Source organism: Orbicella faveolata, unplaced genomic scaffold, assembly GCF_042242905.1.
Source record: "Orbicella faveolata isolate gen_17 unplaced genomic scaffold, um_ofav_v1 contig_13, whole genome shotgun sequence".
In the NCBI taxonomy this organism is placed as follows: Eukaryota; Metazoa; Cnidaria; class Anthozoa; order Scleractinia; family Merulinidae; genus Orbicella; species Orbicella faveolata.
The window spans coordinates 23960001-23980000 of NW_028301540.1; the positions used below are offsets into that span (position 1 = coordinate 23960001).

A 20000-nucleotide genomic window follows, 5' to 3' on the forward strand; every position below is an offset into this window, starting at 1 on the left:
TACTTGCTCACAAAGTTCTTGAGTAGGTATCTGTTTCTGTGGGGGCACGCACTTGCTAGTTCGTTTCGCTTGTTCAAAGTACACAAACTCTTCTTACAGATGATCACGAATTTTTCAAAAAGACATAAATTACATTTGTTAGTAATGTTGCTATAAGGTCTGCACTGCTTAATGATTCTCCACTTGATGGTAAAAGGTTTGTTGTTGTCTTTGAGTGTCCAAATATGTTTAGATAGCTCAGTTTCGTTTCTCTTGTTTTGGTGTCGAAAGGATGCTGTGTGATTCCTGTAGCGCTCTTTAAAATTTGTGGCGAGGCCCACGTATGATTCTGATGACGTTTGTGTTGTGATTGTGGCTTGGTAAACTACATTTTGTGTGAGGCATTTTCCGTCCAGCGGGCATTGATCCTTTTTTCTGCAGTTGCATTCTTTGGCGTTTGTTTGTGTTTGCGACTGGTGGTAATCTGATAGTAGTGCTTTGTTGTGTGACGAGATGATACTCTGCATGTTAGGCATGCAGGAGTAGCTGAGCTTCAGTGTGTGCTTGTTGAAGATCTTGTGTAGGGGGTGTCCGTTAGGGAAGCATCTGTCAATGATGTTTAGGAACTTCCTTCCCAGGTTAGTTTTCACGTTAGCATTCCATGGGGGGTTGTACCATACGATTTTTCTTTGGCGATTTCTGTTGCGCTTTGGCTGTGGTTTATACGTGAGCTTGTGATTGTAGCCGCTCTCGTCAAGCGCTTTCTGGTACGGCGGAATCGCTTCGTCGAAAACTTTCTGGCTAGATGAGATGCTGGTCAGTCGTTTGTTGATGTTTTCTGGAATGTTCTTCAGTAGTGCGGGTGGGTGATTACTTTGTCGGTGAACGTAGAGGATTTTGTTGTTGGGTTTCATGAAGGGTTTGTAAGATCCACTTGTAAGGTCTAGGGTTACGTCTAGGAAGTTTATGGTTTTTTTGTTTGCTTCGATGGTGATTTTGAGGCCATTTGACTTGAAAATTTCACTGACTTCTTGTTACGTTTTCTCGATTTGTTTAGGTGTTGCTTTGCACACTGCCAGACCATCGTCACGGTAGAGACCAACTTGGCCTTTAAGTTTCGGTGTGATGAGGGACAACATGTAGGTGCCGACGAGTTCGCATGTCTCGGCTCCATCATATGAGCCCATCGTCACATCAAATAAGCTGCTGGTGTTTTTCTTTTCCCATGCCGTGTTCTGGTGGTACAACAGTGATTTTTTCGCGTGTGTGATGATGTGGCGGTCTTGCGGAGTGATGTGCGTGAATTGGGATGCATAGTCAAGTGCCTTTTTCAGAAGCTGCTCGGAAATGGATGGGTAGAAGTCACATACATCGAAAGTTATGAACGCGTGTTGGGATTTGTTTGGGATTGCTTGAAACCATTCGATGACATTTGAGGTACTTCTCCATAGATTCGCTTTTGTTACTTTGATTATTTCTTTGTTTATGTTGTCTAAAATGTGCTTGCTGATTATGCCGATCTCTGATTTTGTGGGATTTATGAGTCTGCATGTTGGGTTGTTTGTGAAATCATGCTTGTGGTCTTTTAATGTTATGAATGCGTCTCTGCTCGCGGAAACTTCAATGCGGTCATCAAGTTTAAGGTCTTGGGCGATCTTTTTGTCGACGGAGGTAATTGAATCTGGGATGTTTTTGTTAGTTTTCTTGTAAGCCTTAGTGACGTTTTTCTGTAGGAGGTTTAAATAGTCTTGAGGTTCAGCCTTGTAGTGGTTGGTAGTTTTGTCGGCTTTTACATAGATGTTCTTATCTTGTCGGATTTCTTGTACGTCTTTGTCAAGTTTTGCTTGGAGGCTATTTGTTGCAGTGCAGTTGGTTTTAAACTCCACTCGTTGGATCATATTAAGCATGTTGTCTTCAAATTCATCGAGGGCGCTAACGTGCGGTGGTGGGCGTTTTGATTTGAATCCGTAGGTTCCTTTATCTTTGCTATCGGTGTCGTGGTTTTGCAAAAAGAAGAAGGCTTTCCAACGCATTCGGTGTATTAAGAATTCTGTTTTCTCTATCAGGATTTGTAGATACTTGCTTTTACTTGCCAGCGGGATGTTCTTGGTCGAATAACTGAAATCTTTAACCTGGTAATTCATTCTTGACAGCGCTCAACTTGGTGAAAGGAGCAGTAGAAACTTCTTGAACTTGAACAGAATAAATTTATAGAGCGCTCGACTCTGAGAGGAGCAGTGTAGATAATAAACAATGGTAGCAAGACTTCAATTCATCGTTTTATTGCGACACCTAAACAAATCGAGAAAACGAAACAATAAGTCAGTGAAATTTTCAAGTCAAATGGCCTCAAAATCACCATCGAAGCAAACAAAAAAACCATAAACTTCCTAGACGTAACCCTAGACCTTACAAGTGGATCTTACAAACCCTTCATGAAACCCAACAACAAAATCCTCTACGTTCACCGACAAAGTAATCACCCACCCGCACTACTGAAGAACATTCCAGAAAACATCAACAAACGACTGACCAGCATCTCATCTAGCCAGAAAGTTTTCGACGAAGCGATTCCGCCGTACCAGAAAGCGCTTGACGAGAGCGGCTACAATCACAAGCTCACGTATAAACCACAGCCAAAGCGCAACAGAAATCGCCAAAGAAAAATCGTATGGTACAACCCCCCATGGAATGCTAACGTGAAAACTAACCTGGGAAGGAAGTTCCTAAACATCATTGACAGATGCTTCCCTAACGGACACCCCCTACACAAGATCTTCAACAAGCACACACTGAAGCTCAGCTACTCCTGCATGCCTAACATGCAGAGTATCATCTCGTCACACAACAAAGCACTACTATCAGATTACCACCAGTCGCAAACACAAACAAACGCCAAAGAATGCAACTGCAGAAAAAAGGATCAATGCCCGCTGGACGGAAAATGCCTCACACAAAATGTAGTTTACCAAGCCACAATCACAACACAAACGTCATCAGAATCATACGTGGGCCTCGCCACAAATTTTAAAGAGCGCTACAGGAATCACACAGCATCCTTTCGACACCAAAACAAGAGAAACGAAACTGAGCTATCTAAACATATTTGGACACTCAAAGACAACAACAAACCTTTTACCATCAAGTGGAGAATCATTAAGCAGTGCAGACCTTATAGCAACATTACTAACAAATGTAATTTATGTCTTTTTGAAAAATTCGTGATCATCTGTAAGAAGAGTTTGTGTACTTTGAACAAGCGAAACGAACTAGCAAGTGCGTGCCCCCACAGAAACAGATACCTACTCAAGAACTTTGTGAGCAAGTAACGCAATCTTTTAGCAACACGAGATTTCAGATTTTAAATCCCATAGCAACTGCTTCATTTTTTTTTATTCTTATTTTACTTTTTATTATTATTCTTATTTTATTTTTATTTTATTTTTTTAATTTATTTATTTATTTATTTTTTTTATTGCCAGTTTTTCAATGTTATATAGCATCTGTTTTTCCATATCATAGCAACTGTTTTTATATCTCATAGCAACCTAAAGTTAGCTTTTAATTGCCAGTTTGTGAAATTTAACGGTCATTCGTTGATATTGCCTGATGAGTGTGGTCATCCTTTGACCATACGAAACAGCGTTGTCGCAATAAAACGATGAATTGAAGTCTTGCTACCATTGTTTATTATCTACACTGCTCCTCTCAGAGTCGAGCGCTCTATAAATTTATTCTGTTCAAGTTCAAGAAGTATATATATATATAAATATACAGAAAAGTGGGAATGCGGATAAGTAATTCAATTGTAACAGCGCTTATTTCAGGGATTAAGCACCAATTTGATATCTTCTAATTTGGTCTATGGTGTGATATCCTTTAGTCAAGGATCAATGGCAGCCCGGCGTATTTTTACAGGTTTGTTTTTCAAATTTTGAACATTCCTGTTTCCCATGAAAAAAATGTTTAACTTTCTTGCAATAAATCTAAATTTAGGGGCCAGCTATGGTGTACCAATGCCCCTCTTGTCTTATTTTTATTGTCATTGTCTATTGTTTGAAGCCCACCAGATATCTGGGAAAGTCCATACGCCTAATAAATCGACCTGTTGCTAGTATATACATATCCATGTACATTGTACACATGGCAAAGAATAGTCAAGCAGATAGGAAATCCACGTTAGTAGATTCAATACCATTATATAACTTCATTACTTGTAGATAAGTTTCCAGCACTATCAAAGACTATGATGAGTCACAATAACCAATCCTTATCAGTTGATGCTTTAATCATGGTATAGAAAAACTGCCCAATCATTTGGTTAACACGTTGTTTTCATATAGCAATGAGTTACTATAGCAACAGTATGAGCTTGGTGAGCCCCATTTTATATTGTTGAATTTTGATTAACAGGATAAAACGCAACTTTTAGCAAAGTTTTAAAACGTTTTGAACATGGGGTTCAGAATCGAACCACCTTACATTTTCGAAAGTGCTGTAAACTGTACATCTCGCCAGCCAACTTGAGTCCTACAGCCGGTAGTAGGATTAAAGAATAAAAATACGAAGAAGTTATAGTTTTCCGATATACTTACGTTTTAATGTTACGCCCTCCACCTGGAATTAACGTAAGGATAAATAGTTTATTGTGTTCGTAATAAACTTGAATCAATTTCAGTACGCATTATACAATTCGATACCATAAAGTCCAGTTCATAAATAACAGCCAAAATTGAACTTTAGCAAGCTATTTACAAGATATAAAATGCTCTTCCCACGGTATATTAGCGCTTATGAGTACACAGCAATATCGCTATAAAATATAACTTGACGCTATCCCATGGGTGGGAATGTACTTTTCTCATGGTCCCACTACAGGAATTTTGTATGCGCCAGTTGCCCAACGGTAGGCCATTGTCACCTTCTGAAAAAAAAGTTCAAATGCCCGTCAAATGCCCGCGGAGTGTGGGTGAGGGCACATGGGTGGGCTTTGAATTGACAGAGCCATAAGAGACGTATGAATTGCATTATTTTGATCAATCGAGAAAGTGCCTCTAAAACGTCCGTGAGAAATTGTTAGAAAATTGCAGTTTACCTGAGTTAGCGCAGTAGATAAAGCGACAATTCCCAGGATGATCCAAAACTTCATGATGAGCAACAGACTGCAACTTTAATGAAAAATTCATCAAAAAAACAACTTTTTTTGGGCAAGATTACTTGTAGTTAATCAGGCAATTGCTGAAGCGCGTGATTGATTTCTTCAATTTTTCGCAGCGGATGCAGTTTAAATTGTGCCCAGTATGTCTTTGTTATAGTTTTTGAGACAACTACTATCTAACGAAATTACAGTTGTACTTTGATTTGTGAAACGACGTTGCTTGTCTTTGTAGAGTTTAGACTGGGCCCGTTTAGACTCCATTTGGGCCCAGAATATATTCACATGTACCTTAAGCAAGAAGTCAGTGCAGTTCACATGACACATTAACTGTACTCTGTAAACAGTAAAGCTAATTTTAAAAGAACGAAAAGCGCTTACTTTTAAAAAACAACAACAATTGAGAAAATAATGGTTGACAATGTAGTGGCCGCCAGCTTCTTAAAGCATCTTTTCTTCGCTTTAATTCTTGGAAATATTAATGCTTTGGAAAACACTAGATAGTTACAAAATTCCGAATATTTGGCGTAAAGGAAATCTTAAAATCAGGGCGAAATCAACTGCAAGTAAAATGACAGTTATTTCAAAACTTTCGCATAAAAGCTAAGAGTTTCGAAAGTTTTACACTTACCTTTTACTGATGCTGAAGGTTTGAAATTTCGAAGAACGTTACAACGACAGACACTTGTAGCAAACTGACTTGAATCAAAGAATTATCTCCATAAAATGCTTTTTTCTTCATAATTAAGCAGCACATGATCTTTCTTTTTTGTTAAGCAGCTGAAATAATCATTATGACATTCCTGGCTTTTACAGGCTGTGTGAAAAATATTTTCAAACCAAATGAAAACCCCACGCAATAATTACTTTTTTTATTCATCGACTGTTTACACTAAAATTTGATTTAACAAATAAAGAAGCTTCGACTGTGCTCTGTTCTTTTGTAAAGCACGCATGAACAAAGAATTATCTCCGTAAAATGCTTCTTTTCTTTATAAGCAGCACACGATCTTTCTCTTTTGTAAAGCAGCTGAAATAATCACTATGACATTCTGCCTGTTTTTGTACAGACTGTGTGAGAAATATTTTCAAACCAAATGAAAACCCGACGCAGTATTTACTTTTTGGTTCATTGACATGGTTTACACTAAATTTTCTTTAACAAATAAAGAAGCCTCGACTGTACTCTGTTCTGTTGTAAAGCACGCAGGAAGCGGTGGAGCACGAAAAAAAGTGTAGGGGAAAACACGAGACGTAGTCGAGTGTTTTTCCCTACTTCTTGAGTGCTATACCGCTTCCTAAGTGCTTTACAACAGAACAGAGCACAGTCGAGGCTTCTGTATTTGCTTTATGATAATCTATTAATTTCTCCACGCATTCGGCTGAATTTTCAAACCAAACTTTATTTTCCAAACGAATGAAAGTGGCGTCCGCGTGCTCTGTTCCCTGATCAAGCACGCTGAAATAAGCCAATCGCAATCCTTGCTAGAATTGTTCGAATAATTTGATTGGCTCACGAGACGACAGCTATCAATCACAAACTGGACTTCAGTTAAGCTTTCACTTTCAAGCGGCTTTTGAGAGAAGAACGATGCCTTCAAAGTTCGCTTTTTAGTTTAATTATTTGAAAAGGATCCAAAGGTTTTTAGTCTAGAGGAATCTGGCCGCGTTGTGACTCGTGAAAACGTGCACCGGCTTTTCCAGTGGAAATTAGGAAACAAAAAGCCCAAAGCTTGCGGATGAAAATGCAAAATGCTAAGTTGTATTTAAAAGGAGCTACAGACATTTACGGCTTACAGAGGGTGGTAAAGGGTATTTTCGTGACTCGTGATGGGCCTTTTTTTTCCCCGTGAAATCTGAAATGGCTAATGTTTTCCTCGTGAATCGTAATTTCCATAGTCGCCGTGAACCGTGATTTTCCAAAAAGTTCTCTCTTATTTTCCGTGAAGCGTAAAATGCCAATGTTGTATTTTTCGTGACTTGTGAAAGGGCTGCTTTATTTTCCGTGAAACGTGATCTATACCCCCCCCCCCCCTCCCTTTACCACTCTCCTTACAGTCGCTTGCAGCAAGATTGCCCGAATTAGCGTCAAAGTTCGAAAGACTGGGGAGAATATCAGAGCAAGCTTTCAACTGATCACTCGTCGGGTGTACGAAATTGTTGAGGTTCACTTCGCCGAGATGATCGGAAATCGCAGTAAGCAAACGAGCGTTACTACACTGCAGGTAAGTGTTGTTTAAGCGTTTTTGCAAAAATAAAGCTTCTCATCATAAACAGAGACAGATATATTGGTGTTTTCTGTCGTTGTTTTACTTCTTAAGTATAATTTTTGTCGTTGTAACAAATATAATGTCTTTTATCGAAGCATTCGCTAGGTTGAGCATTTGTTTTTTTCCTTACTTGTTTTGTGGGAATCTAGCAAAACTTGTTATTTTAGTTTAGTTTTAACACAACTGTTGTCAACAATGGTCTCCGTGCAGCCATATTTAGCGCGGACAAACAGTTCGTTTCCATTGCGTTTGTCTGAGTCACAGGAGATGTTTACTTTGGGTCAAATTTGTCAAAACTCCGAAGAGAAAATTTGAAAGCCAGCCTACTGTCATCAACTCGTGCTTTGTTCTGTGATAAAGAACGCTGTTTCAGCCAATCAGAGCACGCGTTATATAGAAACTTAATCATAATTTTTGTTAAATCAGCTGAAATAATCGTTATTACATTCTGAATGGTTTTTACAAACTGTGTGAAAAACTTTTGTCGAACCAAATGAAAAACCCACGCAATATTTGCTATTTCTTGAATCGAGACTGTTACACTAGATTTTCGTAACAGAAAGAAAAGAAAAATATGGAGAATGTACAGAACAATAACGACTGCTTCACGGCCGTAGGCAGACTAAAATTCTCACCGAGGCAATAGATCAGGAAAAGAAACCTCTTGTTCTATATTGATAATTTTTTTTATAGCCTCTTTAGGGAACTTGAAACAAATAAATAGATTCATCATTTTTACCGAGGCAAATGCCTCGGTTCTGCTGTTACTATATAGCTACGGTCCTAAGCTTACTACCACTACAAAATCGACACGTTAAATCCGCTTTCTATGTTCAAACTACTAGGAATAGCGAATTAAACAACGAGACGAAACTTGCTCTGTAAAGACTCGCTGACAACTTGAGGAAGGTAGAATTCCCTAATTCAACGATCTTCGAAAGTCTGGAGAAGAATACGACCTGAGTCAATCCTCTGTTGAGTCACGTATGGTTTCCCAAAAAAGCATTTATGAAGTGCTATTATCAAAGATGAACGAAATCAATCTCTTTCAGACCGACCTCAGAGAAAATCAATTACGACACAGGAAAACTTGGCCTGAAACATAATATCATCAAATAACGGTACGTGTATACGTGGCTTCCCATTTTTGAAAACTGGGTCAACTCAGCTTTTTTGCTGAGATAAGATTAGATTTTAATACATCATTTATGCATGTTGCTGTCCTAAATAGATAACTTTGTTTCTTGAATTTAGCTTCTTAAATATTTTTTTTTTCCTTTGAAAGGCGCAACAAATACACATTTCATAGAAGACCGTAGAATCCAAGTATCAAATGAATTAGTGGAAAATTCGTTGCTTAGTCTTCAAACTTAAAGTGCTCATGAAACGAAGTATTTTTAAACGGAACATGATAAAGACATCTAAGTGCCGACATTTTTTTTTTTTTTTGAAAAAAAGGAAAAATGTGTCAGACAAGTGTAAAAAAGAAATACCAGTCTTAAACATGTCGCATTTTCCATAACTAAGGGGGACACATGTTCACTTTTGGGTAACTTGGTGCGAGTTCGTTTGCGTTGTGACATCAAATTGTTTTTCAGGAAGGTTGTTTACCGAAAACCGAACAACGAAGAAGAAGCCATCGTTACGGTATCACCCAACCGACAGAAAAGATACACTACAAACGAACTTAACGTATTTATTTAGCGACACCTAGTGAAATCCTACTTACCAATGAGCGACTTCAGTTCTAAACAATGCAATCTATCGTAAAACTATCTTACACTAAGCCTACTACTCAGGAAAATCGGTAACAACAGATAGGACATGGCCATGTTTATCAAAGTTAATGCTTGTCATGATTGTTTTTGTCTTGTAGACGATTATTCCGATTAAAGTATTCCCAGCCAAAGAAACAAATGAAGATCAGACAGTAAACGAAGGGCTTTTCAATTTTCACTGCTGCAGGATTACTGACGCAGCTCGAGTTCCATTCATTGTTGAGTTCGCGTGTTTATTGATATCCTCAAGTTAACATCGATGATAAAGATTCGTTATCTTGCGAAGATGGTTTGCAGCTTTTGCTCCAAATCAGCTGCCTTCTTATATTGAGGATATCGTAACGGATATGCTGCGGATCAGTTTTCCACTGTCGCTGTTTCACATTGTTGAATATAATTTTCGTAAGGCTGAGAAGATTCAAATTTTCCAAACTTGCCTATTATTTGACGCCCCAATGATTTTTCTCTTTCAATCCTTCTTTTTAATACAGTTGACTCCCGATAACTCGAACCCTCGCTAACTCGAACCCCGCGCTAACTCGAAGTAATTTTCATTTCCCTTTAGGCCATTTTCTATATAATTTTACGCTCGATAACTCGAGCTCCCGATAACTCGAGCCTTTAACCATTTCCCCTGAGGGCTCGAGTTATCTGGAGTCGACTATAGTTGTTCTTGTTACTGTTGCATTTTTTGGAAAGGGTGGGGTGGGGGGGGGGGGGTATGCGGCCGACTAGTAGTGAGAAGACAACAATTGATTTGCAAACTGACGTATGGCGTAATGATCATCAGTGAAGGAAGTCATCAACACTAATTTACTACTTCGTTCATCAGTCACATAATTTCTATGTGAGATCTCTGGAGATCTTTCTTTAAGTTAACACTTCCCCTTTAACACAGCCGTGTGATGCCAACCAAACAAAGAAAAAGTTTCCTCTTGATTGACAGCCCTGTTAACGTGTATGCAATCAACCGAGACGACTTTCGACGGAATATTACCTAAACGGAGACTACGAATTGGCTAATCGGTTGATCAGCATCGTTGTTCTGATGGACTATAAAGTATTTTCCGTATTAGGTGTAATTCTATTAAGCTATAAGTAAACATGGACCACAGAAAAACTCCGTGGACAAGTACGAAAAAGCGATAACAGCGAAGAACGAATGAAAATAGATCAATGAGTTAAGACGCGAAAGTTGGCCTTGCGGATGAAGTTATAGCTATCGTATCAATCGCGCAAAAAGATGGAGTCAAGAGAAAATAAAGGTTCAGTAAAAATTTGGGAACTTGACAGTGATCTGAGATATTTACATTGACTCTCCTGTTGAGTCCGATATACCGACGAATCGTCAGACTCATCTAGACCCATTGGAATATTATCCATGTACAGTTGCTCCGCCGCGCTTTCTTTTGTTTGTTTTCTTCGCCCAGTCACTCTAGCGTTCGTATCCTTTTTCGTCCTCGCCATTTTGCCAGACCAGCTTCAAGAAAAACCGAGCTAGGGAAAAATTCTCTCTCTGCCTTGAGCGCATTGCGAAACACAAGGGGTTTTTGGAGATTCGCGCGTAAATTTCACCACAAAAAAATTAACGGTAGTAAACTTTCCAAGCGTTGATTGGCTCAGTTATCTGAGAACTCACTTGAAGGCGTTTGTGGTCGGAGTTCGTTTGCGAAGCAAGAGATTTTTCTAAGGGCTGTTTTCTCGAGGAAATTTTTTCGCGTGAAGCAGACACTTTAAAGAGTTACAACTCAAAGGGAATTTTTTGGATTGCCCTCAAATTGGAACAGCAGCTAGATTAACATATAAAACACAACAGTGTCTGGGAATTGCTTATTTCGAAATATTATTTCTCCGAGAGCGATTTTTCTACGATCACTTCACATTTTTTTAATCCTATTTCGAAAATGCTCTGTAACTTTTTACTGCAATTGAATATGGCAAATCGCAGACACGGTTTTTTTTAGCGCTTTTGGTCCTGAAACCGACAAATCAAATAAATTGGCGAAAAGCAAAATTCCCTTTGACTTGTAGCTTTCAAAAGGTGATTAGGACGCTCGCAGTTAGTGGTCGTGAAAAATTCGGCAATTTATTTTATTTCAAAATTCTTGGTATAGTTTGATAGCCAGCTCTATAAGCTTTAGTTTGATAAAGGAGTTTAAGGATCGACAGTTTAAACCGGACGCGCTACATCGCTTGGATGCGAGACATCCCTGAAGGTATACGGTAACCTTATGTGTTTTTTCTCATACGAGGTTATATTTTCCTAATTTGCCAGGACTAGCTAGGACCTGGTGCCACCCAATAATTCTGTTTATAAACAACCTATAGTTAAAAGCGGCAAGATTTCCCAATACAAGTACCATCATAAATACTACATACGAACAGCAATAATAATAAAACTTTTTCTAACAGTTGTGAGGAAATTGCACAAATATCAGGATGGCAAATTAAGATGTAAAAAAACAAACAAACAAACAAACAAACAAAAACAAAAACAAAAACATCCGGCCACGTTTTCAGGTCAATTTAATACATGATTGGCGGATCAGGCCAATTAATTCCGCCTTCATCCCAATGTCAATAAAACAGTATCAGTATCAACGGATAACAAAACAGATAAAAAGTGCCATGCAGACCTATAATTTAATAAGAAAGTGAACTATAGGATGTCAGCAAACTCGATCACAACGATGAATGGAATATAGTCACCAAGCTGCTTCAGTAATCCTGCAGCAGAAAAAAATTGCACGTCTTCTTTTGCGATGTCTCCACGATTGTGTCTATTCAGAGCCTGGTACTGATAGGATCGATGCATCGATTTGGAGCTGTGGTATTTACCCTTCGTTCTCCGATCATCAGTCCTAAACTGTGCCCCTTCTCCATCCTTACCCAAGCGATTTTTCCCCTCTTTCTTTACAAATAAACAATCATTGTGTGAGATAGTGCTTTATATGAACACTGCCTCTTTAGCAGCCGTGTTATACCAACATTTTTTTTCAAATTGACGGGCAAAGAAAAGGTAAACCACTTATGAATCTTCCTTTAAATATGTTAGTACTGGGGCTTACAGGACAGGCTATATAACAAACGTTAGAAATTTTACTTGGTACCAAAGTCGCGCTTTTCACGAACACCTTTCTTCTCACTCGTAGGTAAACAGGAAGAATTGCGAGCAATAGCTCAACTCGCCCACAAACTATTTATACGAACAATACTCTGTACGTTATCCCTAACAAAAGGAAACTTGAGCAAAAGTTGCAATCATCTTTGCAAGACCATAAATTCTGATTGGTTGTCAGTTAAGGCTCAAACTGAGCAACTGAATGCAACAGCTAAGGCGGCATTCCTACCGTGATCATAGGCCGTTTTACCGCGTTGCAATTGCAATAGAAATAAAAATTAAAATGTTCTATTTTTTGTCAATCGCCCCCTATGTCGTGAAAAGCAGTCGGTAGGTCGGTTAGAAATATATAAGAGAAGACAACAGAAACATTCTCAAGTTGTGAAATAAATAATTCAAAGTCAGGGCTAATAACTTGATCTTTCCCGAGGCTGCCATTTTCCATCGGAACTACTGGCACTCCACAGGGTGTTCAAAGACGTCGTTATGGAGGGTCTAGAAGAGTACAGTGTATTTTCGGGACCCGGGATTTGACCACAATACGGTGCGGGAATCGGGAAAACGCTAAATATCTTGACGGGACCACGGATTTGACCGCTCCCCGGGAAGCGCGACTCGCCAAAATTTGACCACGGGATGCGGGATTTTTTCGCTTGTCTGTCGGGAATTCGGGAAATCGTCACGACTCAAATAAACGTTCTAGAGGCCAAAGCAAATCAACCAGGCGAGCGCTAAGTGGTGTCTTCTTTCAAACCTAACTATTGAGTGTGCCTGGTTAATAGTTGTCTAATTGAAACTGTCAGAGAGTATTTTGTGTCAACCAAATGCCAGCAAAGTCAACGTGGTGTAATAGCATATCAGTTATTTACTCGATGCTCAATTGACTCAGTTTCTCAAGCTCTTTAATCTCTTCACAGGTTCACATTTATTGTAATCTTGAGGGTATTTTTTCAACAGCTTTACCACTAGATGGCCCTAGATGCGGCAAATAGTGATGCCAGCTCTGCTACAGTAAGAGTTTTGGTCTCGTTTTATCTTGCTGCCACTGGCGATACTTAATTCTGGTTCTAGCGCCAGAACCTCAGCGATTCACAAAGCGAAATTCAATGTTCCGCTCAGCGGCGACGAACACAAAGACCTCTTAAATTTCGTGAGGTACTTAAAAACCTTCACTGCCGGGTTTGCAGAAATCGCTAAGAGTAAATGCCTCGGAGTAAAGCCCGAGGTCACGATTGCCATAAGGTACAAAAAGCTATTTAAAGAAACGCGTAAATTCAAAATATCAGGCGACAGGGCCAATCTACATCTTTCATTTATTAGCTATTGTAGAAATTAGACTTTTTAATGTATTTTTCTGGGAAAGAGAAACGGGATTCGGGATAGTGATGAAAAAAGTGCGGAATGCGGGATTCTCGTGAAAAAAGAGCGGAAATGCGGGGTCATGACCCCTTCCACACCCTCGTTATGGAGCCTCATTTAGATGTCAGAGTCACCTGAAGATGTCTATGTAATGTGTTAAGCTAGAAAACAAGAAAATGTGTACAAGCAATGAGTTAACAGCATTTTTCTTTACACTTTAAAACTTGAACTTGGCCTCGGTCGGGTGGAAGGGAATTAAAACATTATATGGGCATGGCCGGTGACATTTGAATTCAATGGACTCCATTTCTCATCTTAAAAGCAACTCAACTGTTTTTATCTGAAACGACTTTGAACAGTACTTTGAACTCTGGCACAGTACAGATAAATTGCTAACATGAGTTGCTGTCTCTCAGTTCTGTCTGTAATTGTACTCGCAATTGACAGATCATTCTGTCGGTTCGGTTTGTAATGTTAATTAGCTTGACTAACCTAAAGCTGAAACCAGGATTTTCCGCCAAAACAATCACCAACAGAAGTACTAAATATGAAAAGCAAAAAAGGTAACTATTTAAAATTTAAGGTAACATGGGGTCCAACCTATAGCCACACGCAGACCTTTCCTAGATAATTAAGATTTTTATTGCCTAAAACGTGGTCAAACGTCATGCACCAACAAAAGTACTCAATATGAAAAGCAAAAAAGGTTACTATTTAAAATTTAAGGTAACAACCTATAGCCAGACGAAGAGCTTTCCCAGATAATTAAGATTTTAATTACCTAAAACCTGGTCAAACGTCATGCTAAAATGTCAGATCTCTAAGCCACAGATGACAGTTGACATATTAAATAAAGAATTATGTAATAAATTTGTCCTTTTTTGTTTTTTTTTTTGTTTTTCTTTGTTTTTTTCTGACACAGAGATGAGTTAATTAATGTATGTTAGACGTATCAGTAACACCTGCCTTCATCACGATATAAACAGAGCAGTGTTTTACAACCAACAAACTAGTGAACTTTACGATGTCGGAAGACTCGAACTCAGCAATGAATGGGACTCACCCAACGAGCTGCTTCAGTAATCCTGCAGCAGTGAAAATTGGAAGAACCTTCGCTTACTGTCTGATCTTCATTGTTTCTTTGGCTGGGAATACTTTAATCGGAATAATCGTCTACAAGACAAAAGCAATGAGAACACGCACCAACTTTCTGTTAGTAAACATGGCCATGTCCGATCTGCTGTTACCGATTTTCTTGTTCCCGCCAATTATCACTGGGTTGTATGTTGACTCCTGGCTGGTAGGCGGTCCTCTTGGCCAGGCCTTGTGTAAACTGCATGTGTTCTTTTCCAATGTTTCCACAAATGTATCTATTCAGAGCCTGGTACTCATAGCATTAGATCGATTTGGAGCTGTGGTATTTCCCCTCCGTTCTCCGCTCATCAGTCCTAAACTTTGCCTCTTCTTCATTGCCGTCACTTGGATCATCGCGATGGTTGTCCAGTCCCCATATCTCTTCGCCTTCAGACTAGTTGAATATTCTGAAAAGTTGATCTGCGCGCGGAGGTGGAATGAAGCCTTCCGAGATTCCTCGTCCTTTAGAAACTACATTTTAGCAATGTTTGTTCTATTCTTTTGTATGCCTTTGGTTTTAATGGCTGTACTTTACTTTATCATCGTTTTAAAGGTTAAGTCGCAGACGCCCCCAGGCGAGCAGTCGGTCAGCGCTGCACAGCAACGCCGAGAGAAAAGAGAACGAAATGTGTTAAAACTGGCGATCGCTATTGTCCTAAGTTTCGCAGTATGTTGGATGCCGTTCACTATTGTTACCTTACTAGGTAAAGTGCCTTGTGGCACCATACATTATTTTGTTATTGCTCGGATCCTAGCTAGTGCAAATTGCGCCATTAATCCTTGCATTTGTTTAATTTTTAGTAGAAATTACCGCCAGGGTCTTAAGAGCCTCCTAAACTGTTGCGTTTCCCTGCTAACAAGTAACCAAGTAGCACCGATTGGTTCGTAAAGCAATCCATCAATATATAGTGAATGATGGATTCTTAGAAATTGTTTCAAGGGGGCGTGTGGCCATGGTCCGCACACTATTTGGGAACTATAAACACATAACCTAAGTATCCACGCAGTTAGCTTAAGGTGATTAATTATGTAAAGACTTTCTAAAAGCCTGCAGATCATATCTATCTATTTGTCTCCGATTCTTTTGCATGTTATGGTGCTATATTGTTTTATCTACCAGATGGTAATAAAGAAAACGATGCTATGTTCTTTTACGTAATTTGAGAACGAAAAAAAAGGGTTTAGATTTGTCATTTTATACAGACTTTCACTCACAGTTGAATGATTATTAATTCAAATTCGCTCTCCCTTATGTGTGCGAACCACCTCAAGTTGGGTATACATAGAAAAAACGAAATACATATATCACCAAAAAAAAAATAGGAAACTACTAGTACTTGAGACAAACAAAAAACAAACAAAAACAAAAAGAATAAAAAAAAGAATAAAATAATGATCAAAAAGAAGAAAAGCTGGCGATTATAGTCAAAAACAAATTTACATTAAAAGCAGGTGGGAGAGATAAGTAAAAGTTAAATCGGTTAGATAAAAGAAAATCGGTAAAAGAAAATCGGGTAAAATTAGGCAAAAGAAAATTGGTTAGATATATGTATATATATATATATATATATATATATATCATAATTGTACTAGTATTGCCATTATCTTTCGATTCTGCAGCCATTCCTTTACGTTGCTCATTTTAGTGTTAATTTTACACATGTAAAAGGCTTTGAAGAAGCAGAACTGAAAACAACTTAAATCAAATAAACATGGTTTTTGAAGCCTATGCGACTGTTATCTTTTCCCCAATTTTGGTACTGCTCTTACTAATCTCTATAATGTGCTGCGGGTAACCCGGTGATGGACTAGTTTCCCCGACAGGGGGAGTAGAAAATCGATCGAAGCCAGTGTTTTGGAGGTCAAAGCTCTAAGCAGTAAGTTCAGTTGTCGAACATGCTCGATCGAAGTTTATTTCGGATTCTTCCGAATCGAAACTTAACTCTGGCCCCAGTGACGAAAAAGAAACAATTATGAAACAAAACTTGGCCGTTTTAGTCCCAAAATATACTGGAACGATTAGTTTTGTTTTCCATTTTCTGAAGCAAATACAGACAGCTGATCATGACTCAGGCGCCACTGTGTTTGGTTCCTGGGTAGACGTCATCAGCAACCGCCACCCCAGACTCCCTAAAACGCGGTCGTGCAACACTTCAAGCGCGACTTTGAAAGGGCATAGAAAATCGAGGATTGAACCAAATTCAAAAATTTTTTCTCCCAAATGCTTCGAATAACAAGTGGATTCGTTTTAGCGAAAAAAATTTTTAGGGTTAGGCGCACTTTAACGCCAGTCGGGTTTTACCAATCAATCCCGCCTTCATCACGAACATAGTTTTTAGAGGGAAATGGTTATGAAGCCCGGCAAACATCAAAGGAGCAAATAAACTAGCTAAGGTTCATGTTGGAAGGTCCACGACCGTGCACGTACAATCTTCTGTATGGCACTCATACATTATGCATGATTACGTAACCAAAACGTGTATGTTGGTTAGTTCCTCAGTGCGGAGTAAACAGCTATTGTGTTTTGTGCACGGTCAAGGCCAGAAATACTCCTAGCCACTTCATGCTACAGAAACCGGGATAAGCTCCGGCTGATGAGCCACTTGGGTTTCCTCTCGACATGGCAACACTACACAAGAACTAGAGAACTCAGAACACAAGCGAGACCATGATATTTAACAGTTTATTGCATAAACACCAGTGAAGTACCAGGATTTTTCCTTTTACTAAAATATCATATCTTCGTCGCGCGCAGTGAAGATACCATTTTTATCTTTCACACTGTGAAGATATCATTCCTTTTTGATAACATTTTTCTTGTCCCTTTGACTACACTTAAATTTGTTGATGTATGATCGAAACAACTTCGGATCTTCTTCGTTCGTCTTCGGCAACCTTAGGCAATCTTCGGTAAACTTCGAAAATGTTCGGAAAATGTTCGGAAGCCTTCGTCTGGCCTTGAGAACAATTTTGGACAATCTTCGGAAATCTTCGGAAAATGGTCGGAAATCTTCGGAACATCGTCAAAAACGTCGTCATTAGTATGTTAATATGATAAACATAATATTACATGCCCGCTTGTGGATACGAATTTTATCTTCTGGAGTTCAACTCGATATCTCACTCGTTCGCAACGCTCAGTCGTGAGATATCGAGTTAAACACTCGAAGATAAAAGTCGTATCCACCCTCGGGCTTGTAATATCCTCTATTTACGCTTCCACTGGCTGACATAGTATCAATAACACGAAAGTCTTTTACATTCAACATTTTACATAGAATTTGCAAGGAAAAGCAGGACCAGAAAGTGATCTTTTGTTCCGTGCCAAAAAATTTTATGCAGATTTTATTCAAATACCCTATAACTTAGATGGAAATTAAATTTCAGGCGCTTTCAATGCTTGCCATGGTCTGTAGAGGACTCAGCGAATGTTCTGACTACAACTGGGCTAACGATCAACTTTGTACTTAAAATATTCAGTAAAAAGATTTCTGTAGAGCTAAAATTAAGCTTATAGGTTTTAAGTTTAATCAAATACGGCATAAAACGATACAAATGAATCTGGTTTTCATCAGCTTTCAGTCAATAGTTTTCAATTGACAAAATAGAGAGAAAGGCGGACTTCATAACCTTCAACAATAAGTAAATTCAGAGTAAATTTTAGAAGCAAAGTTTCTGAAAATAACCTTTATTCTTAATTAGGCAAAACTCTTCGTTTAAGTTATCATTAAATCATTTTGCCCAAACTTTCCGTTCAGTGATGAGTGATTTTGTGACGAATCCCGGCACTTCCCCGTCAAAGCGTTTTTCAATTATTGAATGCACTTTCTGCCTTTAACCAATGACCTTTTCCTCCTTTTCTTAAAACTCTTTTAGAGCTAATAAAATTTCGTTCGCTTTGCTATGCAGATTTTGTGTGCGGCGCTGCGCCTGTGCTTTCCTTCTTTTAGCCTCTGTGATTGGTTTGTCGCGTCATCTCATTAATTTGTTGAGAATATGCAACTTCATCAGGAAAGTACAATAAATGTTCCTTTCCTTAACAAACGTTTACCACAGTTCTTTCGTAAAAGCAATAAACCGCTCATTCTATGGGTTTAAAGGGGTAATAGCCCACGCGGGATGTTGGGGGAACACGAGAAAAGCTCGTAAATCACTGGCGCCTAACGGCTCATGATTTGCAAATTTTTCGAGTGTTTCCCAACATCCCGCGCAGGTTTATTACGTCGGTAAACCTATAGAAAGAGCGGTCTATTTGTCAACTAAATAGAGTAGTGCGCGCATGTTTCACTCTGTTAACAAACCAGCTGGAAAATTGTATCTGAGACTCAGAAAGCGAATTTTGAAGATGTCCGCGAGCTCTAACACAACGATGAATGAAACACAGCCAACAAGCAGCTTCGATAACCCTGCAGCAGAGAAAATTGGAAAAACCTTTGCTTACTGCCTGATCTTCATTGTTTCGTTGGCTGGAAATACGCTAATTGGAATTATCGTCTACAAGACAAAATCCATCAGGAAAACTACCAATTTTTTGATAGTACACATGGCCATGTCCGATCTCCTGCTACCGATTTTCTTGTTCCCGCAGGTTGTAAGAGAGTTGTATGTCGACTCCTGGCTAGTAGGCAGTCCTCTTGGTTAGGCCTTGTGTAAGCTGCATATCTTCCTTTCTGATGTCTCCACAACGGTTTCTACACGAGCCTAATGTTGATAGCAGTGGATCGATTTGGAGCTGTGGTATTTCAGCTCCGTTCTCCACTCATGAGCCCTAAACTGTGCCTCTTCTTCATTCCCGCCACTTGGATCATCGCGATGGCTGTTCAGTCCCCATATCTCTTCGTCTTGAGACTCGTTGAACATTCAGGGAAGTTGGTTTGCACTCGGGAATGGAAGGAAGTCTTTGGAGAGTTCTCGTTCTATGCATATTACGTTTTAGTAATATTTATGATTTTCCTTTTACACTCCTTCGTTTTTCATAAGTGTCCTTTATTCCATCTTTATTTTAAAGCTCAAGTCACAACCGGTGCCAGGCGAGAATTCGGTCAAGGCCGCAGAACAGGGCGTGAAGAGGGAACGAAATGTGTTGAAGATGGCCATTGCTATTGTGCTGGGCTTTGCAGTATGCTGGGTGCCATACAGTCTTGCTGCTCGGGGAACCTCAAGGATAAACATTATTACTCACTTTATAGCTCGCGCAAATTGTG

The 20000-nt window shown here is 39.1% G+C and overlaps 2 protein-coding genes and 1 pseudogene across 2 annotated transcripts in view; 2 read left to right on the forward strand and 1 right to left on the reverse strand.

Moving 5' to 3' along the window:
- LOC110058683 (uncharacterized) overlaps positions 1-5876 on the reverse strand; it is a 9616-nt gene extending 3740 nt beyond the window's left edge. The window contains exons 1-3 of the mRNA XM_020765335.2: positions 5766-5876; positions 5075-5147; positions 4575-4596 (exon numbers count right to left, since the gene is read on the reverse strand). Coding sequence (XP_020620994.2) covers positions 4575-4596; positions 5075-5128 — 76 coding nt within the window. The 5' untranslated portion in view covers positions 5129-5147; positions 5766-5876. The remainder of the gene's footprint in view (positions 1-4574; positions 4597-5074; positions 5148-5765) is intronic.
- An 8506-nt stretch (positions 5877-14382) lies between these two features.
- Positions 14383-16292, forward strand: LOC149115702 (QRFP-like peptide receptor). Its single transcript, XM_089285102.1, has one exon. It carries the CDS (start codon positions 14687-14689, stop codon positions 15683-15685), a length of 999 nt encoding a protein of 332 aa, XP_089141228.1. The 5' UTR covers positions 14383-14686; the 3' UTR covers positions 15686-16292.
- A 2849-nt stretch (positions 16293-19141) lies between these two features.
- The window catches only part of LOC149115703 (QRFP-like peptide receptor), a 1989-nt pseudogene continuing 1130 nt past the window's right edge, over positions 19142-20000 (forward strand).

Coding starts and splice junctions, on each gene's coding strand:
- LOC149115702 (XM_089285102.1), top strand. CDS start 14,687: ATGTCGGAAGACTCGAACTCAGCAATGAATGGGACTCACCCAACGAGC.